This window comes from Rhinopithecus roxellana, chromosome 17 (assembly GCF_007565055.1).
Source record: "Rhinopithecus roxellana isolate Shanxi Qingling chromosome 17, ASM756505v1, whole genome shotgun sequence".
Taxonomy (NCBI): domain Eukaryota; kingdom Metazoa; phylum Chordata; class Mammalia; order Primates; family Cercopithecidae; genus Rhinopithecus; species Rhinopithecus roxellana.
This window is the reverse complement of record NC_044565.1, coordinates 22074199-22095495: the sequence shown is the minus strand read 5'-3', so window position 1 is coordinate 22095495 and position 21297 is coordinate 22074199. Positions and strand designations below refer to the sequence as shown.

General features: G+C 43.4%; 1 protein-coding gene across 1 annotated transcript in view; it reads right to left on the bottom strand.

Annotated features, from left to right (window-relative positions):
• Positions 1-8799: 8799 nt before the first annotated feature.
• ARHGAP25 (Rho GTPase activating protein 25) overlaps positions 8800-21297 on the bottom strand; it is a 91499-nt gene continuing 79001 nt past the window's right edge. The window contains exons 7-11 of the mRNA XM_010367638.2: positions 18666-18739; positions 17032-17153; positions 15704-15900; positions 12156-12688; positions 8800-9647 (exon numbers count right to left, since the gene is read on the bottom strand). Coding sequence (XP_010365940.1) covers positions 9440-9647; positions 12156-12688; positions 15704-15900; positions 17032-17153; positions 18666-18739 — 1134 coding nt within the window. The 3' untranslated portion in view covers positions 8800-9439. The remainder of the gene's footprint in view (positions 9648-12155; positions 12689-15703; positions 15901-17031; positions 17154-18665; positions 18740-21297) is intronic.

Genomic DNA, 21297 nt, shown 5'->3' with positions numbered 1-21297 from the left:
TCAGCCTCCTGAGTAGTTGGGATTACAGACATGTGCCACCACGCCCAGCTAATTTTTGTATTGTTAGTAGAGACAGGGTTTCACCATGTTGGCTGGTCTCAAACTCCTGACCTCAAGTGATCCGCCCGCCTTGGCCTCCCAAAGTGCTGGGATTGCAGGCATGAGCCACCATGCCCAGCAGGAGCAGCTCATTGCCCCCAGCCTTACAACTGTACCTGGGACCTAGAGACCCTCATTCCCATGGAATTCCAAATGGTGCACTCCCTCTGCCTCCAGCTTCCCTCTGATTCTCTCTGTGGGGTTTCTAACATCTGGGCCACCCTACCTCATGCTGGCTGTGCCTTTCAGTTGAGTGGTCCAGGAAGTGCCTCTGCCTTCCCTGGTATGCTCTGCATAGCTCTCTTTTGCTGCTAGGTGGAAATTTCAATTCTGCTCTTGCCTCTCTCTTCATTTCACTGTGATTTCCAGTAAATCTCCATATTTCAAGTTGGCCGAGCTTTGCTATCAATATGTGCATGCAGACTAATTTCCCAAAAAGCCAATTTGTCAGATGAGCAACTTACTCCATTACTGGAGATTTTTTTGAAGTGTTAACTTTGCCCTAAATCTGCCCCAGCTCAGAAGCTTTCAGAAAAATGTTTCCTCTGGGCACAAGACAGTTTGCAGAGTCACTGTGTTGCCAAAGGCAGGAGTAAAAGCAGAAGCAAGTGACTTTGTTGTAAAAAGGGAATATAGTATGTAGCCCTGAAGTTTTTGCTCAGATTAACTCAGTTCATACAAATAAAGCACTTAGAGCAGTCTGGCAGGCAATAGTCAGCCCCCAATAAATGTCAGTGATTATTACTATTATTAGTACTATAATAATTATTACTTTTAATTTAATGTATGCATTTAAATTATATGAATCAAACTATACACTAGATGAAAAATAAAAATAACAATTTAAATGAGGATGCCAGGGAAAGAAAATAGCAATCCTAGTGGTCCATATTCTTATTTTCATCATTTACAGTACTTTATAACTACACTTACACCTTAGTGACCAGGGTGTATACATAAAGCTATAAATTGGGGGAACTTATATACAATTTCTGACGATTTTCAAGGATACTTTTGACCACAAGGGATTTTTATCTTATCGACTTACAAATTAGACTCCCAATATGATGTGGTTGCCCTGACTTCTGAATCTTTGAGGGGGAAGAGGGTTTTAAAAACTTATTTGAGCATGGAATCCATTGTTCAAAGAGTATATCTTGTAAAGAAAAGCCTTCCAAGGAGAAGCTTTGGGAAGCACTTCTGTAATGAATTACATTGAGATCTTCAGAGGACAGAAACCTAATCTCGAGTTAGAGACGTGCTGTCATTACCAAAACCACATATGGAGCATCTCTCCCCAGTCAGACAAGAACCAAAGGCAACTGACATGACTGCTGTCTCCTTGGAAGGATGGCAGGAGCCATGGCACTGTGCACTCAAACTTCAGGGAGCTTCAGACCCTCCTGCCTGTTACTGTACCCATGCCTGGGCTCTTCACTATGTAAATGTGTTTTGAAACAACTCTCACTATAGAAATGAAAAGCCTGAAGATTTCTCAGCCAAAAAGGTTCAAATGATGATACTCTACAAAGAATAAATAGATCAATCTAATTGAACTGACCAAACCAGTCAATTTTTCTAATAGAGTAAACAGGATCAAATAGGTAGGAAGAATATGAGCCATATCTTATGGCTCATACTGGGTGGGGTGGCCCAGAGGTTAGAAGATTTAACTGATGATACTCTACAAAGAATGAATAGATCAATCTAACGGAACCAACCAAGCCAGTCGATTTTTCTAATAGAGTAAGTAGTATCAAATAGGTAGGAAGAATATGAGTCATAATCCTCAATGTGAATGTGGACTATTTATTATTTTTATGGTCATTACTTAGGCACAGGTTGAGTGTTTCCTTTGACACTCAAGTCACTGTGGTTGGATGATCCAGTACTAGAATCAGATAGATGTGGTTTTGATGCTTGCCTCTGTCACTTATATTTTTTCAGTTCTAAGTAGCCATCAATTTGTAAGATGTTCCATTTTAAATGCACCAATCAAGTCTAAAATATATACTGAATTTCAAAAGTATTGGAATGCAAAAAAATGTCTCTTAGAAATAGGATATGAACTGTGAGCCTGAGCAGATTACTTAACCTCTCTAAACCTCGGTTTTCTCATCTGTAAAATGGGGATGATACTAGCTGCTACATCATAGTTTTCTGTGAAAATTAATTAAGACATTGCAGGTAAAGCAGAAAACACCATGCTTAGGGAATTGAAAGCACTCAATATTTGCATTTTTAAAAAACATGGCTTTAGTCAAGCATAACTCTTCTAAAATGCCATTAACTGCAGGAGGAAGAATCAGTGTTGCAACATTTTGCTACACCTTGAGTGCAGTCTAGGTGTACTAAGTAAAGACATCATTGGCAACACACTACCAAGATTATCTAGGGATCAACTATCTCAAGATAGGCATAGCAACTGCTGGATGCCATATGATTTCCATGTATTTTATTTCTCCAATAGCACTCACATTCTTTGGGAGTTGTATTCTAATACTTTCAGAAGAGCCATGGGAACACACCAGAGTGACTTCTTGGGTAAATAAGTAGCATAAACAGCAAACCAAACCATTGATGTACACATCATTGGGCCTGATACTAAGAAATCCCACATAAGAAACTTGAAAGTGAAAGCTGGAATTCTGAGAATATTAGTTTTGCTTAATAAAAAGCATTTCAACAGGTGAGTCAACTTAGTATCGCGAAGTGTGGTTTTGGCTTTTTCTGATTGGGGCTAGTTTTTCATTAAAGGCAGTATCTAGCACTGAATAGAAATAGACACAGTACCTAGTCCCAGCCACCTGCTTCCTGGTGAGTCAGTTCAAGTTCTCACAGTTGTGTCTGTGTCCAGCCCCAGACCAGCTGAGCTGGGTTATGTTCTCACCCAGATCTTTCCTTAAAAGAGGACTGACAGGGAAACCACTGCCCTCTTTCACATCCAGGGAAGGAGCGACTTCTAAAAGAAATAGGGTTTTGTATCCTCGCCAAAGTGTCAGCAGTGATCAAATGTGAAAAACAGAGGGCAAATCCGTGTTTGTGCATCATTAGGTGGGTGTTGCTTCTGAAGTGGTCACATGGTAACACTTCCTCTGCTCACTGACCCACCAGGAGTGTTTTGGAAACAGACCATGTGAAATGGGCTGAAGACATCCCAGTGCCCTCCTCTCAGTAGCTGTGAGCCCCCAGTCAGGACGGGTTGTTTTAGCCTTTAAATGACCACAGGGCCAGAGCCTATATTTAACTGATGACACATCTTACGAGGCGGAAGGGATGGGGAATGCGTGACCCTGTTTCCTCCCACCACCACCAGCCCATTCACACAGAGCTTCTGGAAGGTCTCACCGGCAGTACTCCTTGAAACTTACCCAACATGCCCCACTCAAGGGCCCTCCCAGGCTTGTGGGAACAGAAAAGATTTCTTGAAATGGAAAGGAGGGTTGCGAATGAGTGAGGAAATTCAGCATGGAGATATGAGAGGCTCACTCCTTAGCCACACGGAACCAGGGACTCCAAGGCAACCCCATTCCCAGAGTTCTTTCGAGGGCAGAGCTAATGACATGGGACCCAGAATTGGCTCCAGGAAAGGGATTGGTGATGTGTGGCCTCCCAGACAGCCTCAGAGCAAGCAGGTGGATTTGACTTGGGCAGTGGGGAAGGCAACAGCCTCTAGATATTTTTCCATCTCGATGCTGAATCAGACAAGGCAGTTAGTGGTTCTTTCCAGAACCCCTGCCGGCCTTCTCTCTTTTAAAGAAAAATTCTTTGCAAATTTTGCTTTAGTGCCTCTCTGCCAAGGGTTCATTTTCTATGTTGTACTTCCTCCCTGTGTGAGGGCGAGGATAATATAGCCTTGTGTAGATTGTACATACGCTTCAGTTCCTAGCTATGCCACATTGAGACCTCAATAAAAGAGGTTTGATTGCAATCAGAAAAGAGTTGATTTGAGATTTAAAGGAAATGACATGGGTACAGTGCTCACCAGAAAGTATTAAAACGGTATTTGTTGCTTATTATTGGTAGTTATTGTCATGATATTGCTACTGATGCTGAACAAGGACCCAAGACCCAGGCTGCTGTTTAGCATGGGCTGGCCTCAGCAGAACTGAGAGGACATCAATAAAAGGGAGAACAGAGAGAAGGAAGGAGGACAAGTGCCAATTTTGAGCAGATATCAGGTGTGTGTGTGTTGGGGGCAGACCATTTCTCTGTCCACCCTGAGAATGAGTCCCCCTTTCTCTTTTTAAGGCCTGATTTTTGCACCTGCCCCCATCTCAGGCGACCAGGGCCCCACACTGCATTACTCTTAGGTGACATCCATACTGGTTTTTTTTTTTTTTTTTTTTTTTTTTTGAGATGGAGTGTCGCACTGTGGCCCAGGCTGGAGTGCGATGGCGAGATCTTGGCTCACTGCAACCTCCGGCTCCTAGGTTCACGAGATTCTCCTGCCTCAGCCTCCCGAGTAACTGGGATTACAGGCACACACCACCACACCCGGCTAAGTTTTTGTATTTTTAGTAGAGACAGGGTTTCATTATATTGGCCAGACTGGCCTCAAACTCCTGACCTCGTGATCCACCTGCCTTGGCGTCCCAAAGTGCCGGGATTACAGGTGTGAGCCACCGCACCTGGCCGACATCCATACTCTTGATCTGTTCTTCCACCCACAGCACAACTTATCTGGCCAGGCTCTCATTGCTTCCTTACACAGCTTTCTGCTAGGAATCAGATAACTAATATAAGGATGATACTAACGATTAATGGAAGCTTCATGGAGTCTCCCAGAAATATCACATTTGTGGTTAATATTCCAAAGGCTACTGGTAGGGATTTCTCAATCTAACATGAGTCTGAAAGGGAGATGATTTTCATTAGAGCTATTCTCAGGACTCTTTAAATCAGGCCCTCAAGCTCTTGTCTTCTTTGCCTGTGTATAGAGTCAACCCTTAAAGCAAGTAAACAGTGTCTCCATATATTTAGGAATTCTCAAAATCCTTGGATTTGTTCATACTAAGCTACCATTACACTGATTTTTTAAAAACATCTTTGGGCTCACTTTTCACCATCTGCAAAATGGATACATAACATAAATCCATTCTGTATCTTTAATCGTGTCTTATTCTAGATGAAGAAACATGTGAAAAATCAGCCTGTAAATCAGAGAATGTAGCTGGTTAACTGGAGATGGGAAAGGGGAACAGGTAGAATTAATAGTATCATTAGTCATGACTAAAGCCAAACTTAGCAGTTTTAAAATTATTTAACCATCCTGATTGCATATGGGAATCAAATGGAAATTTTTCTTTTCAGTACCAATTCTTAGGCCCCATCCCCAAAGATTCTGATTCAATCGATATGATGTAAGATCCGAGCATCAGAATTTGTTTAAAGTTCCTAAGGGAATTATCTTGTGCCACCAAGACTGAGAACCAGTGTTTTACACTAGTATTGGGAATACACAGTAGGTGAAAAACTGACATTATGTTAGACGGGTCTTGGTTGTGATCACGAGCTGAGGAGAGATCTATATTCTGGAAGTACTCAGCAAAGGATGTTCAATGGGGTTCCCACCATGGTTGCAGTTTAGGGGAAAGAGCCCTAGGAGAGAAAGCAAGAATCACAAGAATCACTGAATCATGGGTTAGAGGAGCCCTCCAAAATCACCTCCTTCAATCCTCTTCCTAATTTCTGTGTGAGCACTGGCCATTTATGTTTCTGGCCCTCGGTTCCCCTGTCCATTGAATAAACAGGTTGAATTAAATACAATTGGAGCGTTTTCCAGTTATTATACTGTGATTCTAAGAGAGTTTCCAACATCAGAAGAAAAACAAGCTACAGTTACACAGCTGTGTTGATATTCTCTGCTTATTCCCAGTTGCCCTGGGACATCGTCTGAGCCACAAGCCCCCTGGCTTCAGCTTCTCCGCCACTGCCGGCCAGACGCCAGCCTGAGCTTGTGAGTGGCAGCTGGAGCTCCACCCTCAGGTCCTCCCTCCCAGCCTTCTCTGGCAGGATGAAAGGTTTTGTGTAATTCTTGTAAATGCAACCTATTTTAATTGCAGAAGCAGCCTCCAAGTGTTTTTTGTGCTCTCCGGCAAGCACGTGACCTGACCACTGCCGCTATCTGGAAAGGAAGTGGTGGAATGTGGAAGTTTACACGGCGTTCGTGTACACGTATCTTCTGGTCCAGAGCCTGTGGAATCCAGCCAGCTGTTGCTGTGCCACTGTGTTCTCTGGCCTCCTCCTCTCAGCGGCCTTGGGCAGCGTGGGAGTCTCCTGCTTCGTGCTTTTCTGAGGGGACAGGCCTTTGAGCAGTTTTAGGAAGTTGGTCAAAACAGCAACAACAACAAAATGTTTCTAGTTTACATCCTATGCAGCTGTCTCTGCACTAAGAGTGCCACACATGGTCTCTCCAGACTGCAGGCTCTGACCAGAATCCACTGGAAGGGGAATCATCCCAGTCAATAGCCTAGTACAAATTGTCCTATCCAGTGTGCAGACTTACTGGAAAAGCATCACATCTGCCCCAAACTTAAGAGTACCCTGATAAGGGACAAGCTTGAGGCTCTGACAGAAAAGGAGTTTGGGAGGGAAGAGGGCAAGGGGTTTTCAAATGCACACTGAAGACCTTTCTAGGTTCTCAGCCCATGAGCAAAGAGGAGAGCGAGTAACATAGAGGTGAGGGTGTGGCTGGGAAAAAGGCAGATTTGATGGAGTCCTTTCCATGGAAGGGCTCTGAAAGTACAGGTAGTTGCTGCAGAGTCCAACAGCACACCCGACACAGGTCAGTCTCCAGGTATTGCCTTCTAGAACCTGGCCCTTTGGTCCAGGTGAGGCCTGGAGCTACCTGGTCATGCAATCACATGCATGCCTTTTGAGGGCATTAAAACAGTGCCATCAGACTCCAGATCTTCTTTTCTGGCCCTCAGGGGTTCCCTCCTCCCAGCCTTTTCCAGCAGGATGAAGGGGTTTGCATGACCCTTGCACTCATAAGGTCCCAGGGTCCTAAAAAACCCCGTTTCTCGTCTTCTCTTTGTATGCAAGGTGGCACAGGAGCAAATAGTGGCAACTGAAGTGAGCCAGACTCTGCTCTTGATTGTGAAAAAGGATTGACACTTGCAGGCTGTCTGGTGCTTCTGAGGCCAACATCTGCTTTGTCGCCTCATAATACTGGTGGAAAAAAATAGAATGAGAGACATTGCCAGATCAGGAGGTAGTTGGAATTCAAACGTGGCACTTCCACTCAGCATGAACTCTGGCTTCCAGACCCAGCAAGGTCCAATGACATGGGCCTCAAAACAGACTTGAGAGCCTCCTCTTTGTACCTTCAGACAAACGTTTCCTTTGGAAATTGTGACAGCAGCCACTTCCATATCCAACTCTGTTTTAGTTCCCAAAGAGTCAGTGTGAGGAATCTGTGGGAGAACACAAGGATATGTGCCTGGCAGAAATGCAGGCACTCACTAACGTCAACCAGGTGGTCAGTAAGTGTTTCCATGTTTGCTATTCTGTAATTTAAAAACACCTACAGCTCAGGAATCCCAACACTTTATTGCTTTTCTTATGAATGTTGTAGATGAATTTCCCCTCAATCTTCTGCAAGCAAGCCTAGATGGGAATGCTGTAAGAGTCGTCCCCTCCTCCATCAATCTGGTCCTCAAAGGGGCTGGCGTTGGTGGAGCAGGCCTTGAGTAGTGGGACCAAGAAACACTGATGCTCCTGTCTGTACTTTCACTCTGTGGGTAATAAGTCATGGCCATAGGAAGGGAGGACTAACCAGAATGAAGGAGACAGAGAGAAAAAGGAATGACAGAGGAGGCCCACGTGCTGGGGAAGGCTAAACTCTCACTGAGGCAACCATAGATTCCAAACCACTAATTAAGCCATGGGGCTTCAAGAGTTCAAGCACATTTATGGGAGCAATGGGATGAAAGATGTAAATTTGGTACAGGTAATACCTGCTGGGCAACTGGGTCAGGGGTCTCCAGAGCTGAAAGCACACTTGGGAATATCTATTGATCTTTGTTTTTATCTCATTATTCAATTCCTGTCCTGTGTGTTTTATAATATACATTATGGAGTACTATAGTAGTACATGTATATAATTTATAAATAAATATATTGGGGGGGTATATGCTCAAACATTTTCTGTTGATGAAGTACCCAGTCAAAAGAGACCATCTAATTAGAATGGTAACAACAAAAAAGGACTCAACAAACCTACCTAGAGGTCCAGGGCCTGACCAGGGCCTCTGCCAGGCTGGCTTGACATAGAAGGGGAAGAATCAACTGTCCACTAGGAAAGCCCCTCTCCCACCTATCATCCAGTGCCTGTTGTCCCTTTGAAGGGTAAAATCATTTGCATTTTGGTGAAACAGGAAAAAAGAAACTATTATCATGACAATTAATGTCCAAACCCACAACAAATCATATCATAGTAGGAAGCCTTTGTTCCCAGGCCCTCCATCTACAATTAAAAAGCAAGTAGGGACTAGATTGTATCTTCCCATGTAATCCCCACAGCAATTGTGTGAAACACAGAAGAAATGGGGACTCAGGAAGTATAGAGACACCTGTCCCTGAAAGGCAAGTCAGGACTGAAATTCAGCCCATGCCCTGCTCAGCAAGCCATCTGCCCCAAGGGAGGAGTGTCTTTTGCTAATTCTCACAAAGGTGCTGTATGGATTAGCAATAGCCTTGCTTTTTAATTTTTGCTTTATTTGAATATAATTTTCTCATCAATTTTGCTTGTATAAATACAGTTTGTTGCTTGTTCTGGTTTAGCCTAATAATAAGTTGGAGAAGACCTGGAGAACGGGCATCATGGTGGGGTGGAAAAATGGGGTTCTCGCCTCAGCAGATGCAGCCACCCAAGCACAGCACTCCATGGATGAGGACTCAAAAGATGAATGTCATTTTCTGCCCCTGTGTCTCAGAGATGCCCTGAGGCTGTCTGACAAGGTGAGCTGTTCCACACAAAAAACAAAGAATTAATCACACCTCAGCCCAGCCTGTGTTGGGGCCAGTCTATTGCCTGGGTCCTGAGATGTGCTGCCTTGAATGTCTTCGTTGGACATGGTCATGCCTGAGACCGGAGTGGAATAACAAAATCCATTTGAATACAGCGATGGATGGTCAGAGATGTCCACACACATCTCTGTTCACCCTCACCTTCCTGCAAACTCTATTCATTTATTTATGGGGAAATTTAATGTTTCCCTCAAAATATCCTTTCCCTCTCAGAGAGTAATTTTGTATCCCCGTCATCAGGTAGCACCGAGAAAGGGGTCGAGTTAGGCCCCTCTCGGGCTGTCCTTGCAGTATACTCCTGGGATCCTTAAGCCTCGGTCTTGGGTTCCTTCATGGATTTGACAAATTCCTTGACTTCTTCTTCCAAGGCCTTGTTCCTCTTCTCGACATCCTCCCGGGAGCGCTCCATGTTGCGGAGGCTGATCTCTAGGGCTGCAAACTTCTTCTTTTCCTTCTCCAGTTCTTCATTGAGCCTCACCACCTTAGCCCAAACGTCATAATTCTCCTTCTCAAGGCTACAGGGAAGGAAAGAAAAGAGTGAAAGAATATGGCAATTCGTTCTAGGCTCTTCCTTCCCCCTTGCTCACAACCTGCTGTTCATTTTACTTTTCAAATCACAAGACCCTTATCCAACCTCTCAGCTACGTCCTGATGATGAAGATGTCCCAGGAAACCTGAATCCCCACAGCACTTCTGAGCCCCTCCTTTGTCATTTAACACCATCTTGTGACATCTATTGTGTTTTTTTTTTTTTCATGTCATTTTGTTTTGTATCTTCAACCCGATAACAAAGTCTTTGACAGAAGAGACCAGCTCTAATAGATCTACATATTCACTCCCATAGCACCTTGTATCAATCCTGGAAGCCCCATCCATATTCCAGATTTCTCACACCTCTTTTTCATGAGTGCCTCCTCATCCTATGTCAGTGGAGAGCACAGACCAGCACCCTCTCTTATTAAGGATCTCCTGGGGACCAAGATTTGGAGAAACAGAGGGAACTGCCCTTTGGGGAGCTGTGATCCTGGCAGTCTCATCCTCTCTTCTGAATCCCACGCTAGGTGAAAAATCTGTGGGATTCCTGAATTGCCAGGATTTTCATCATTACTGGCCAAAACCCTAATGTAGTGGCCCCCTGCCAGGCTGTGCTGAATTAACTCTTAGCAATGAGTATACATATGCTGATTGTGTGACTGGAAATTTGTTTCAGAATTTCATTCTGTAGAATGTGCCTCCCTTCTCCCCAAATGGCCTGCCCATTTGCACAAGGGAGACTCGAGCTCCCATGTGAGCCCAAAACTTGGGTTCTACCTTCAAGGGCTTTGGTCTATTCTGTGGGTAACAATCCATCTTCAGAACTTTGCCTACCCCTGCCTATCTCTTCTTAAAGCTAAATTGGTCTCATTCCTTCTGACCCTCTCATTACAAATCTACTTTTCTTCTCCAAGTTCTCTGTACCCCTCTGGTTCTGGAAGAAATTCCAAGTAAGGCACTGTGCTAGATCCCGACCATGGGTTCCAGTGGGAGGTGGAATCTGTGTGGGCTCAGGAGCCTGGGATGGGAGGCTTCCTCGACTGGTGGATTCAGAGGACTCTGTTCCATTCAGAAGGAGCAGCCACCTCTGTGGCAGCCAGTTCTTTTCCTACCCTGTTGAAGATACTCATGTGTGAGTGCAGCATGAGTTTTTTATGGGACTGCTTTGATCACTGCCAAGATGTCACAGAAGTCTTTAATTCTACAAACTGGTTGGTTTCAGGTTCTTAGATAAACAAGCTACATTTTGCTTCTGGATGGCAGCTCTCTGTGTGGAACAATGAATGAGGGCTCACAGAAGCCTTCCCTTCAGATACCCGAGTCTGCATGGACTAAGACGTAGCCATAAATCTAAGAGCCCACGAATTCACATTTCACTGCCTCATGACTAGTGCTGATATGGGCACAGGTGGATCAAGGTTTTCTCTCCTGAAAACAAATTTGCTGGCCAATCAGTAGTGTGAAAAATATTTCAAGAAAATACTCTACTTACCCAAGAGAACAAATTGTGTGCACAGATCTTGGGAATTTGCATGTGACAGAGGCAATAGCTGCCTAACTGGCCTCCCACCTCTGATTGCCCCCTGCAGCCGGTGCTCAATGGGAAGCCAGTGAGCCAATGAAGCATAAACCAGGTTGAAACCACCCAGAAGCTTCTGTCTTACTCAGGCTTTCCAATGGCTGACAAATCCCTACTGTGTCCTGGCCTCCTGTACTTCTCCACCCTCATCTGCTAATCACTCTCCCTGGCCTCAGGCAGCTTCCATTCTTTCTGGGTGGGACCATGGGGGCCTGATCCTTTCTCACAGCCTCAGCACCGGCCATAGTCATCTCCCATCTATGCACCTGACTTGCTCCTCATCTCCTTCAGGCCTTTACTCACCTGCTGCCTTCTCAGGGAGGCCTTCCTTGATCCCCCTATTTTACATTGGAACCCGTTCCTTGAACTTTCCAACCTCCTGACCCACTTTATTTTTCTCCACAGCACTTGCCATCAGCTGATATAACATATATTTTATTATATATTTGTATTGTCCATCTGTCCCCACTGGAAGAAGTTCTGTAAGTGCAGGGACTTTTGTCTCTTTTGTTCAGTGCTATACCCTAACAACTAGAATGTGCCTGGCACAGAGGAGGGGCTCGAGGAATATTTGCAGAATCAATGAATGACCTTAACATAAAAAAAAATAATAATTTCCTTTAAATTAATTAAAGCATGTTGATTCTTAAAGAACCACTGTTTGGAAATTATTGATCAAGCTACTTAAGCTAGATATTTACATTTCCTAAATCTAGTCTAAAGTTTAGAGTGTTCACCAATTTAGTCATCTCATTGTTCCCTTTAATCTTTCCTTCCTAGACCTGCTATAGATTACTGTCTTCCCCAAACTGAAGCTTCATGATGTGATTTCTCTGGTGGGTGGGAACAATCCCTCTTATCTCTAAAGATGGAAGCCAAGTGCCTCTCAGTGCCCCTCTGTCTGACTTACTTTTTAATCTGTTCCTCATACATTTGCTTCTGTGTTTCTATTTCCTTTCGTAGCTCTTGGACCGTCCTCTGCAAAGAATCAAGTTCCTCTTCTCCAGAGTTCTTTTTTCCAGGCCCAGTTTCAGAGTTCGGACTGGCAAGAGTATCTCCCTTGGAGTCACAGGCTTGGGAAGAGAGTGCACTGGCTTCCTCCCGAGGGGACCCTGGCAGGGAAGGGACGTTATCGTAGGTGGAAGTCCGCTGGGAGTCAGAAAGTTGGCGCAAGTCTTGAGACATCGTTCTCCTGTGCCCTTCCCCTGCCTTAGCCTCTGAGGAAGGCGACCAGAATTCATTTTTAAAGATCTCCATTTTGCTGCTGTTGGCACCTTGAAAAGCTGATGTCAAGAAACATTTCCGGTTAGGGAGTGTTTGAGTCCTTTTACGAGGCTGCATCTTCCAATCTCCTGGCTTCTCCCTGGGTACTTTGCTGCTGTCCTCCGGAAATCCATCGCTCGGCTGCTGTCCGGTGGGGCTGGTTGTATCAGAGTCGCTTGTCTAGAAAAGAAACAGACACAGATGTCACATGGGGTTTTCACCGCTGTGTGTCACGCTCCCAAGGTAAGGATTAGAGACCCCAAAACAAATGTTTCCTGGGAGCATACCTATGAAATTCTTAATGTATCACATCAATTGATTATCTGCACTGGCATTTTTTTCCAAAAGGATATTGCACTAGGGAACCATGTTCTAGAGACGAAGTGCTCACCAAAATCAAGTGTTTGTTTGTGGTTAAAGAGTCCTAAAGTAGGATCCTTATGTAATCTTAGAATGGGTGGTCTCTGTAACTATGACTGAAAACCCAGAAGCCATAAAAGTTTGATAAATTTGACCTTTTGATTTCCATGACCTAAAAAATTAAAAAGAACAAAAATCAAAAGAGTAACAGATCACCACATACCAAATCAAAAAAAAAAAAAAAAAATGGCAAAAAGTATTTGCTATGCATATCAGACATATTATCCTTAACAGATAAACTTCATAAACATTGTGACGAAAGAGATCAACAAGCAATATAATTATGGGCAAAGGGCAGGATCAGGCAGCTCACAGAGGAAAAAATGAAGCTAGTCCTCGTACATAAGAAAAGATGTTCAGCCTCTCTAATAATAAGAGAAACTCACATTAAAATTACTGAAATGCCAGTTTTCACTTATTAGACAAGCAAGCCCCCAAAATTTGACAACACACTCTGTTGGTGAAACCGTAGGAAAACAGCTCTTTCATGCATTGCTTCCGGAAGTGTAAAAAGACACAAACTCCAATAATTTGTTTCAAAATCACGTAATCAAATCTATTTACTTTCTGACCCATCAAGCCCACTTCTGAAAATTTATTTGAGAAATACATCTGCCTGAGTACAAAAGGAGGTCCCAAGGTTATTTATTATAGCTTTGTTTGTAGTATGAAGAACTCAAAGGCTGGGTGCAGTGGCTGACGCCTGTAATCCCAGCACTTTGGGAGGCTGAGGAGGGTGGATCGCTTGAGCTCAGGAGTTTGAGGCCAGTCTGGGCAACATGGTGAAATCTTGTCTCTACAAAAAAATATGCAAAAAAAAATTAGCCCAGCATGGTAGTATGCAACTGTAGTCCCAGCTACTTGGGAAGCTAAGGCCGAAGGATCGCCTCAGCAGGAGGTCAAAGATGCAGTAAACTGTGATCATACCACTGCACTCCAGCTTAGGCAGTAAAGTGAGACCCTGTCTCAAAAAAAAAAAAAAAAAAAAGAAAGAAAAAAAAAAAGACAAAGAAAAGAACAGAAAAGAACAGAAAACAGTCTGTTCATCTATAGGGACTGGTACATCTACAGAATGGGACACTATACACCTCCCGAAAACATGAGGTCATATGAGGTAGCTGTCTATGTATTGACATGAAAAAGTCTCCAGGATATACTGCTAAGTACAAAAATGCAAGATACAGAGTTGTGTGTAAGAGTGTGTGTATGACTGTATGTGTATGTGTGTGACTATAGAGACAGAGAGAATTATAATACATTTTGTGTAAAAAAGGAGGTAAATAATTTACACTCATGTCTTCTTATATTTTCATGAAGGAACATTGGAAGGATAAATAAGAAACTAAGGCAGAGAGGGATGGGATGGGTGGGAGGGAGCAGAACTTCTCAATGTATACCTTTTCCTATCTTTTTGATTACTTGAACTATATGCATACATGATATATTTTTTAATGAAATTATAAAGAAAAAGGAGACAGAATATGAGACCTAAACATAAAATCAATCACTTTTTGGCCTTTTGGCTAAGATCAAGTGAGACCTAAACATAAAATCAGACAATCGGGTTCAAGCCCTCCCTTTACCTTTGTAGCCAATCACTTGCTTCAGAAACCCCACCCGGAGTTAGAGGTACCTGGGTCCTGAAGGGAGAACTGGATCTGAGTCCTCCTCTATAACAAGCTAGTGCTACTACATTAGGCCAGCTGCTCAACCTCTCTGAGTTTCTGCTCCTCAATAACACAATAGGAATGACAAATTCTGCCTTACAATGTTATGTAACATGAGGACTCTAGAGGTGAGTGGTGTAAATTTCCCAGCATAGTGCCTACCCACAGAAATCAAGAAATGGCACAAATCTATTAAATGAGTACAATAATAGCTATTCTCACGGACTGTGGGATGATCTTGTTACATGAAGTATGAGCGTTTTTAAATCTTATTTTAGTTTTAGAGTGTTAGTAGAATGCACTGCATCCAGAAACACCTATCCTAAGAAAAATCACAACTACCACCCACTACCTGCCTTTTAAAAAAATCTTCAGGGTTAACAGTACTGTAGGTAACTTGAATCATCTGGTCAACTAGAAATCTGAAATCCATTTGTTGGTCACACATAAAGATCAAGCTACTATATAAAGTTCATATGTTCTTTGTAAAACTATTTGTTCCTATAAATATATAAAAATATTTGACCTTTGTAAATTATTGCCCTCACATAGTCTACATTTCAGAGTCAGCAGAGCTTTTGGACATTGGGAACGTGAGTTTCAACCCTTCAGCACAAACGTGGGGGCTGACATGGCTGAGACGGCTTATCGAGGAATGAGAAATATTACACAAACACATCACATACTCTGAGACAGGAATCACGTTTCATGGGTTAGCAGGAAACCAGTTTTCTCTGGACATTCACCCGGAATTTTCAACAATTCCCACCAAAACATTTACAATGTGGTATACATTTTTTCCCATTGAACTTCTCTGGACTGTATTTGAGTCTCTCTTTTAGAGTGGGCTTCGGTGAGGACCCTCATTGCTCAGTCACTGGGCGATTGGCACACTTGTCACTCACCCCCCTCAAAGATGCCAGTAGAAACTAGATTTGGAAAGAGGCCAGGCTTTCAAGGTGTGTTCAGATGAGTCTATACCAGCTGTGCCCACTGACACTGCATGACCTAAAACTCCCCAAATTGCTATCCCAGAGCAGACCTTACGTGGGACGGCCTGGACTAAAGGAAGAACCCAATGGAAGCAGAAAGGTTCTCTGTGCCTTACCATGCTACTGAAGCTGTCTGTCCTAGAAATTCGGAGGTCTTCAGTGGCATCCCAGCCCACAGAGCTTCGGGCCACTGGAGCTTTCTTGGGGTCGTTTTTCTGGGCAGGGGGTGATAGGGGTATATCCTTGGACTTGGGGAAGAGGACTTCATGGTCTCTGATCATCATAGTCATCACTCTTTGGATCTGAGGAGTCCCTGAAAGAAAGAAGAAAGAGAACTATAGTGTAGTGTAGGAGGCAGGTAGTCAGTCCTCAAGGATCCCCACCTGCGGATGTCTCCAAACTAGGTTCTAAAACTACACGGCCCAGAAGGGCCTCATTTTTCTTCTCAAAAGACCCTTTTTAATTGCTTGGAGTTGGAGATTATGTTGAAAGGGATGGAATAGAAGGACATGGGAGTAGAATGAAAGAGGGAGCTGTTTCAGAGGGAGCCAACAGTCCCCTGGATTAGTTTTTGATCAGGAAAGTAGGCAATAAAACAGCAGAGAAAATAAAGACATCCTTCTCTCCTGATGTGGTCCTCAATATGATCTATGGTTTCTTATCAGACACACAGCAAATATGTACCAGGCTTTCTACCCCCACGCCCATGGCAGATATCAGTACTCTGTGTCAGGACACAGCTTCAGAAGCCTGCACAGCACAGCTTTATAAGCAGCCTTTTTGTGGGCTGGCTCATAAAATGAAACCTGGCTGGGCACGGTGGCTCACACCTTTAATCTCAGCACTTTGGGAGGCCAAGGCGGGAAGATCACTTGAGGTCAGTAGCTTGAGACCAGCCTGGCCAACATGGTGAAACTCTGTCTCTACTAAAATTACAAAAATCTGGGTGTAGGGGTATATGCCTGTAGTCCCAGCTACTCGAGAGGCTGAGGCAGGAGAATCACTTGAACCCAGGAGGCAGAGGTTACAGTGAGCTAAGGTCGCACCACTGCACTCCAGCCTAGGCAACAGAGTGAGGCTCCAACTCAATAAATAAGTAAAAATAAAATAAAATGAAACCTGCTTGCTCAATCTGGCTAAGGGTATGCAAAAGTAATAAAAGACTAAGAGACACTGGCTAGCTATGTTCCTGGCTTCCTGGTTTGTACCAGTCTACTGTACTGTGGGACCACTGGGCAAACCCTTGACCTCTATCCTTTGTTGTGATCTGAAAAATAGACACAATTCCTGCCCTGCCTACCTCACAAGGCTATTGCATGATTCAGATGAGATACATAACCAGCTGAAAATGCTTGGCAAACTGCAGAGCAGTGCACAAATATCAAGGGGAGTGTTGTAATTGTTACTTCCTGTGTACCTGCTTTCACTATGGGACTGGCCATACCTCTCATGATCACGGCAGGGTCTTCAACCTTCGACCTGATGAGATTCACACCAATCACAGTAGCCAGGTTGTCCACGCTCATCTTGTTAACAGCACAGTTCAGCTGTATTTCATGTAGGAACCTGCAGGCAGCCAAGAAATCCCATGGTAGAAAGCAGGATGTAGCCAGGAGGAAGCACTACAGGGTTCCAGCGAGAACTCAGGGATGGATCTAATGCTTTCCTCCCAGTCTCAGGAATGAGACCAGCCTGCTCTGCCCACAAGAGTTTAGCCTCATCCTGAAAGACCCAAGACCAAGGAAGGAAGAGAAACCAGGAGGGTCCTGCCCAGCTGCTGGGGTGGGGGTTGTGGGAGGTGGGTGGAATCACATAAGCAAGAGACAAGATCCACTTCCAGGACCTCAGAGTGGACTAGAAAAGGTAAAATGGGTATCTGACCATACCCATGTCTTGCCCTGATAGGCTTATCTCCCAGCTCTCAGCACCCATCCCACCCAAGTCTCCAGAGAGGAAAACTTTATTGGTAAGAAGATTTCAGGGCCGGGGAATCCATGGTGCCTCCTTGTTCTCATCCTCTGATTAGAGCACAAGCATTGCTAATTCTCAGCAGGTGCTCCATAACTAATACTGAATTTTTGCTAAAATTCTACCCCTTTTGAGGCACAAAGCTCTCAGATTCACTGTAAAAATAGGGAATTTATAAATACACTCTCTAAAAACCATTTAAAAATGGATAGAATGAAGCAACACAATTTCAAATACAGAGCAATTATTAAATAAATGGTGATGTGTCCAAATGATGAAACATTATGAAATATTATGAAGTTATTCATAATCCAATTTTATGACATAGAGAAATGCTCATAATAAAACATTAAACCAAAAAAGCAGGATACAATCCTTTATGTAATTTTGATTTAGAATAAAATATTATTCCCCTATATTTATATTAAGACGTGAAAAGATCTGTCATGGAGAGAAAACACCCAGAAGGGAAAATGCCTGAGTGTTTTAACAGTACTTATTGCTGGTGAAGGGATTGCGGGTCCTTTTTATTTCTCGTTTACCGTTTGCTGTATCTTCCTGGTTTCCAAGTCAAGCAAGTATGACTTTTATTATCTAGGAACTACAACAAATTACTTTTTAAAAATAAAAGACAAAATTCAGATCAGTCTGGGATGAAGATCCCAGTTCCCAGCCCAGCTCAGCCAGATCTGGGTCAATTCACAGCTAGAGTTGCCACAGGGGTGGTGCACAGCAGGTCCCCAGAAGGGGCTGAAGGAAAATAACCAGAATGAATGTCTCCCTGGAGCTAAGCTATGGCTCAGAGTCACAAAGATGGGAGATCATTCTAGAATCATTATAAGGATTCTGGGTTCTCTTGCATGTCCCAGGACTCTGAGCAGTGCTGAGGCAGGCCTAAAGGGAGGAGCACGTTCATTTTTTGGGTCAACCAGGTTTTCAGAATCCTTGAAATTATACAGGAAGCTACTTCAGTGCTATGTGAATACAGCTGATCTTCCAAAGTGCTGGACCAGAATCTCTGTGTTCACAGAGGTGGTCCCTCCTCTTCTAACTAGGAGCTTCTTTCTGATGGGGTTGAAAACTGTAGAGTTGATACCAGGGGCCTCTCACCTGCAGATGTAGCTCAGGAGACTATAGTTGTCACGAGGAAGGATGGAGAGCTGCTTCATCAACTCCTGCTGAGCCTGGGAAGAGATTTACACCAGTAAATCATTTACCAGTAAATGAGCCTGCCCACATGCCAGCAAGGAGACCCTGGAACAGAATTGGTGTATCTGTGAAGAAACAACACTTTGGCAGTCATTCCTGTCCCTGTAGTTTTGTGGGTTTAAAAAAAAATTGGAAATAACTCTAAATTCTCTTATAATTTTTTAAAAAGGGTCATAGTTTTTGTTACGTATACTTTTTATTTATCTGTAACTATGACACTGCATCCCACCTTTGACTGTGAGCTACTCTAAGGAAGGACTGTTGAACAACTCATACGTTAATTGTTTGCTTAAGAATGCTTGAGATGTAACAATCCAATAAAGAATAAGACCACAATAAGATATCTCAGAATCACTTTAAGACTGGTGAGAAATGGAAGATTCTTCTGAGAAGGATTTCAAGCACTATGGCCTAGCTGAGACCTGCTGGCTCACAGACACAGGCAGACCACACTGGAGGACGGTGCAAGGTCAGACTGTTCAAGCTCTGCAATGGATGGCCATGGATGTCAGACAAGGTCTACCAGGAATGCACGAGCCAGACAGAAGAGGGACAGCGAGCTTTTCCGTGTTCTTTTCAACCACAGCTGCCTGTAGGGTCTGTAGTCACCATCTGCAACATGGTGCTTGTGAGAGTACACAATTCACTAGTCGGACATGGTGACGTGCGCCTGTAATCCCAGCTACTCGGGAGGCTGAGGCAGGAGAATCGCTTGAAACCAGAAGGCGGAGATTGCAGTGACCCGAGATTGTGCCACTGCACTCCAGCCTGGGCGAAAGAGCAAAACTCCATCTCAAAAAAAAAAAAAAAAAAAAAAAATAGAGAGAGTACACAATTCACATGCGGCATGCAGGCACTCCTCAAACCTGAGCGGCTCTCCTGCAGAAAACGCACGCTCCAGCCTTGTCAGCCTACACGGAGCAGCTTCTGTAGATGTTGACCTTCTTAGCTTAGCGTCAGCTTCATGCTAAGATCCCTTCGTCTGTTGAGTCAAGTAAATTCATCGCAAAGGTTGCTACAGACTCACCCCTCCTAGCTGCCACCTCTGCCATATTTTCACCAGTGAGAAGGACCTTGGTCCCTGTGTGTAGACATGCATTGCCACAGATGTGGAAACTCTCAAAGATGCTGAGGTTGAGAAAAGTTGGGAGATGCAAGTCTAAAGTGAGTTCAGGGGTGGGAATCTTACTGTCAGAACAGAATCTAGGTGCTTCCTTTACTTTCCCCAGAACCCAGGGGTGAGATGCGATCTGAAACATTTATCTTTTTAGCTGCCTTTTAAACATTATTCCATAAAATTTTATTACTTTCACAATAGTGAGCAGATACACCAGTATAAGTTAAGACTTTTCATATCCCCTTCTCCCTCCCCCAATAAAATTCTTAAGTTACGCACAAAATATCATGCCTCAGATCCATGCAATCTAATTTTTGTTTGGAAAAGAGCTACAAAATCTGTATCATGTTAGCCACATCATTATTGTTCTCTTCCTTTCCTGAAATATAAAGTCAGCTTTTCTCTTATGTCAGGATCTATTCAAATCTTGATGCTCCCCCCATCCTCAGTCAGGGATGGAAGTTCTCACAGCTGTGTTTTCTTACAGGGCTAGGGTGCTATTTCTCCATTCATTTTAAATAAATATATTCTATGAAGCAGGCTATCTCATACATTCTGAAGTATGGAAGATAATAAACCTTCCCTTATATTGAAAAAAATATTAAAGTCACCCACCAGTATCATATTCCTGGGTCCTCAAAACAATCCTAGGCATGGTATGATATTATTATGAAAATTATCTAAGTTTGTGCTGTTCAATATAGCAGTTACTTGCCACATGTAGCTACTTAAATTTAAATCAAAATTAAATAAAATTAGGAATTTGGCTTCCCAGGTGCAGTAGCCACATTTTAGATGCCTAATAGCCATGTGTGGCTGGTGGTTACCATATTGAAAGGTGCAGATATATAAAAGTTCCATTACCATAGAAAGTTCTATTGGTCTAAGTAAATAAACTGAGTCTTATAAAAGATGTATAATCTGTATAATGGAAAAATCAAAGTTAAATCTAGGTCTTCATTATCGATTTTTCAGTGCACCACTTTGCCAGAGAGGGCTTTTAGCATAGTCACTGATATAAACACAAACTTCTTCATGGATCACTTGGATTTGAAAATCTTGTTTAAAAATCATCGAGGTTTATTGTTGTTGGTTGGGTTTCATCAGTTTCTTTAGTTGGTTGGTTGATTATAATAACATGACTACAGTGTGATCCCTGTTGACTATAAGGCCTCTCTAGAAATAACTTACACAGGATCAAAAATCCTGCTGGTGAACTTGTGCACTCTCACAAGCATATTGCAGATGGTGGTTACAGACCCTATAGGCAGCTAAGGCTAAAAAGAACAACAATCAAAAAACCTTCCCTATCCTTCATCTCCCTGGGACATGCATTCCTTGGATGACCACACCTGACACTCAAGCTGCTGTAGAGCTCGAACTATGTGACCTCGCACCTGCCTTCCAGTCTGTCCT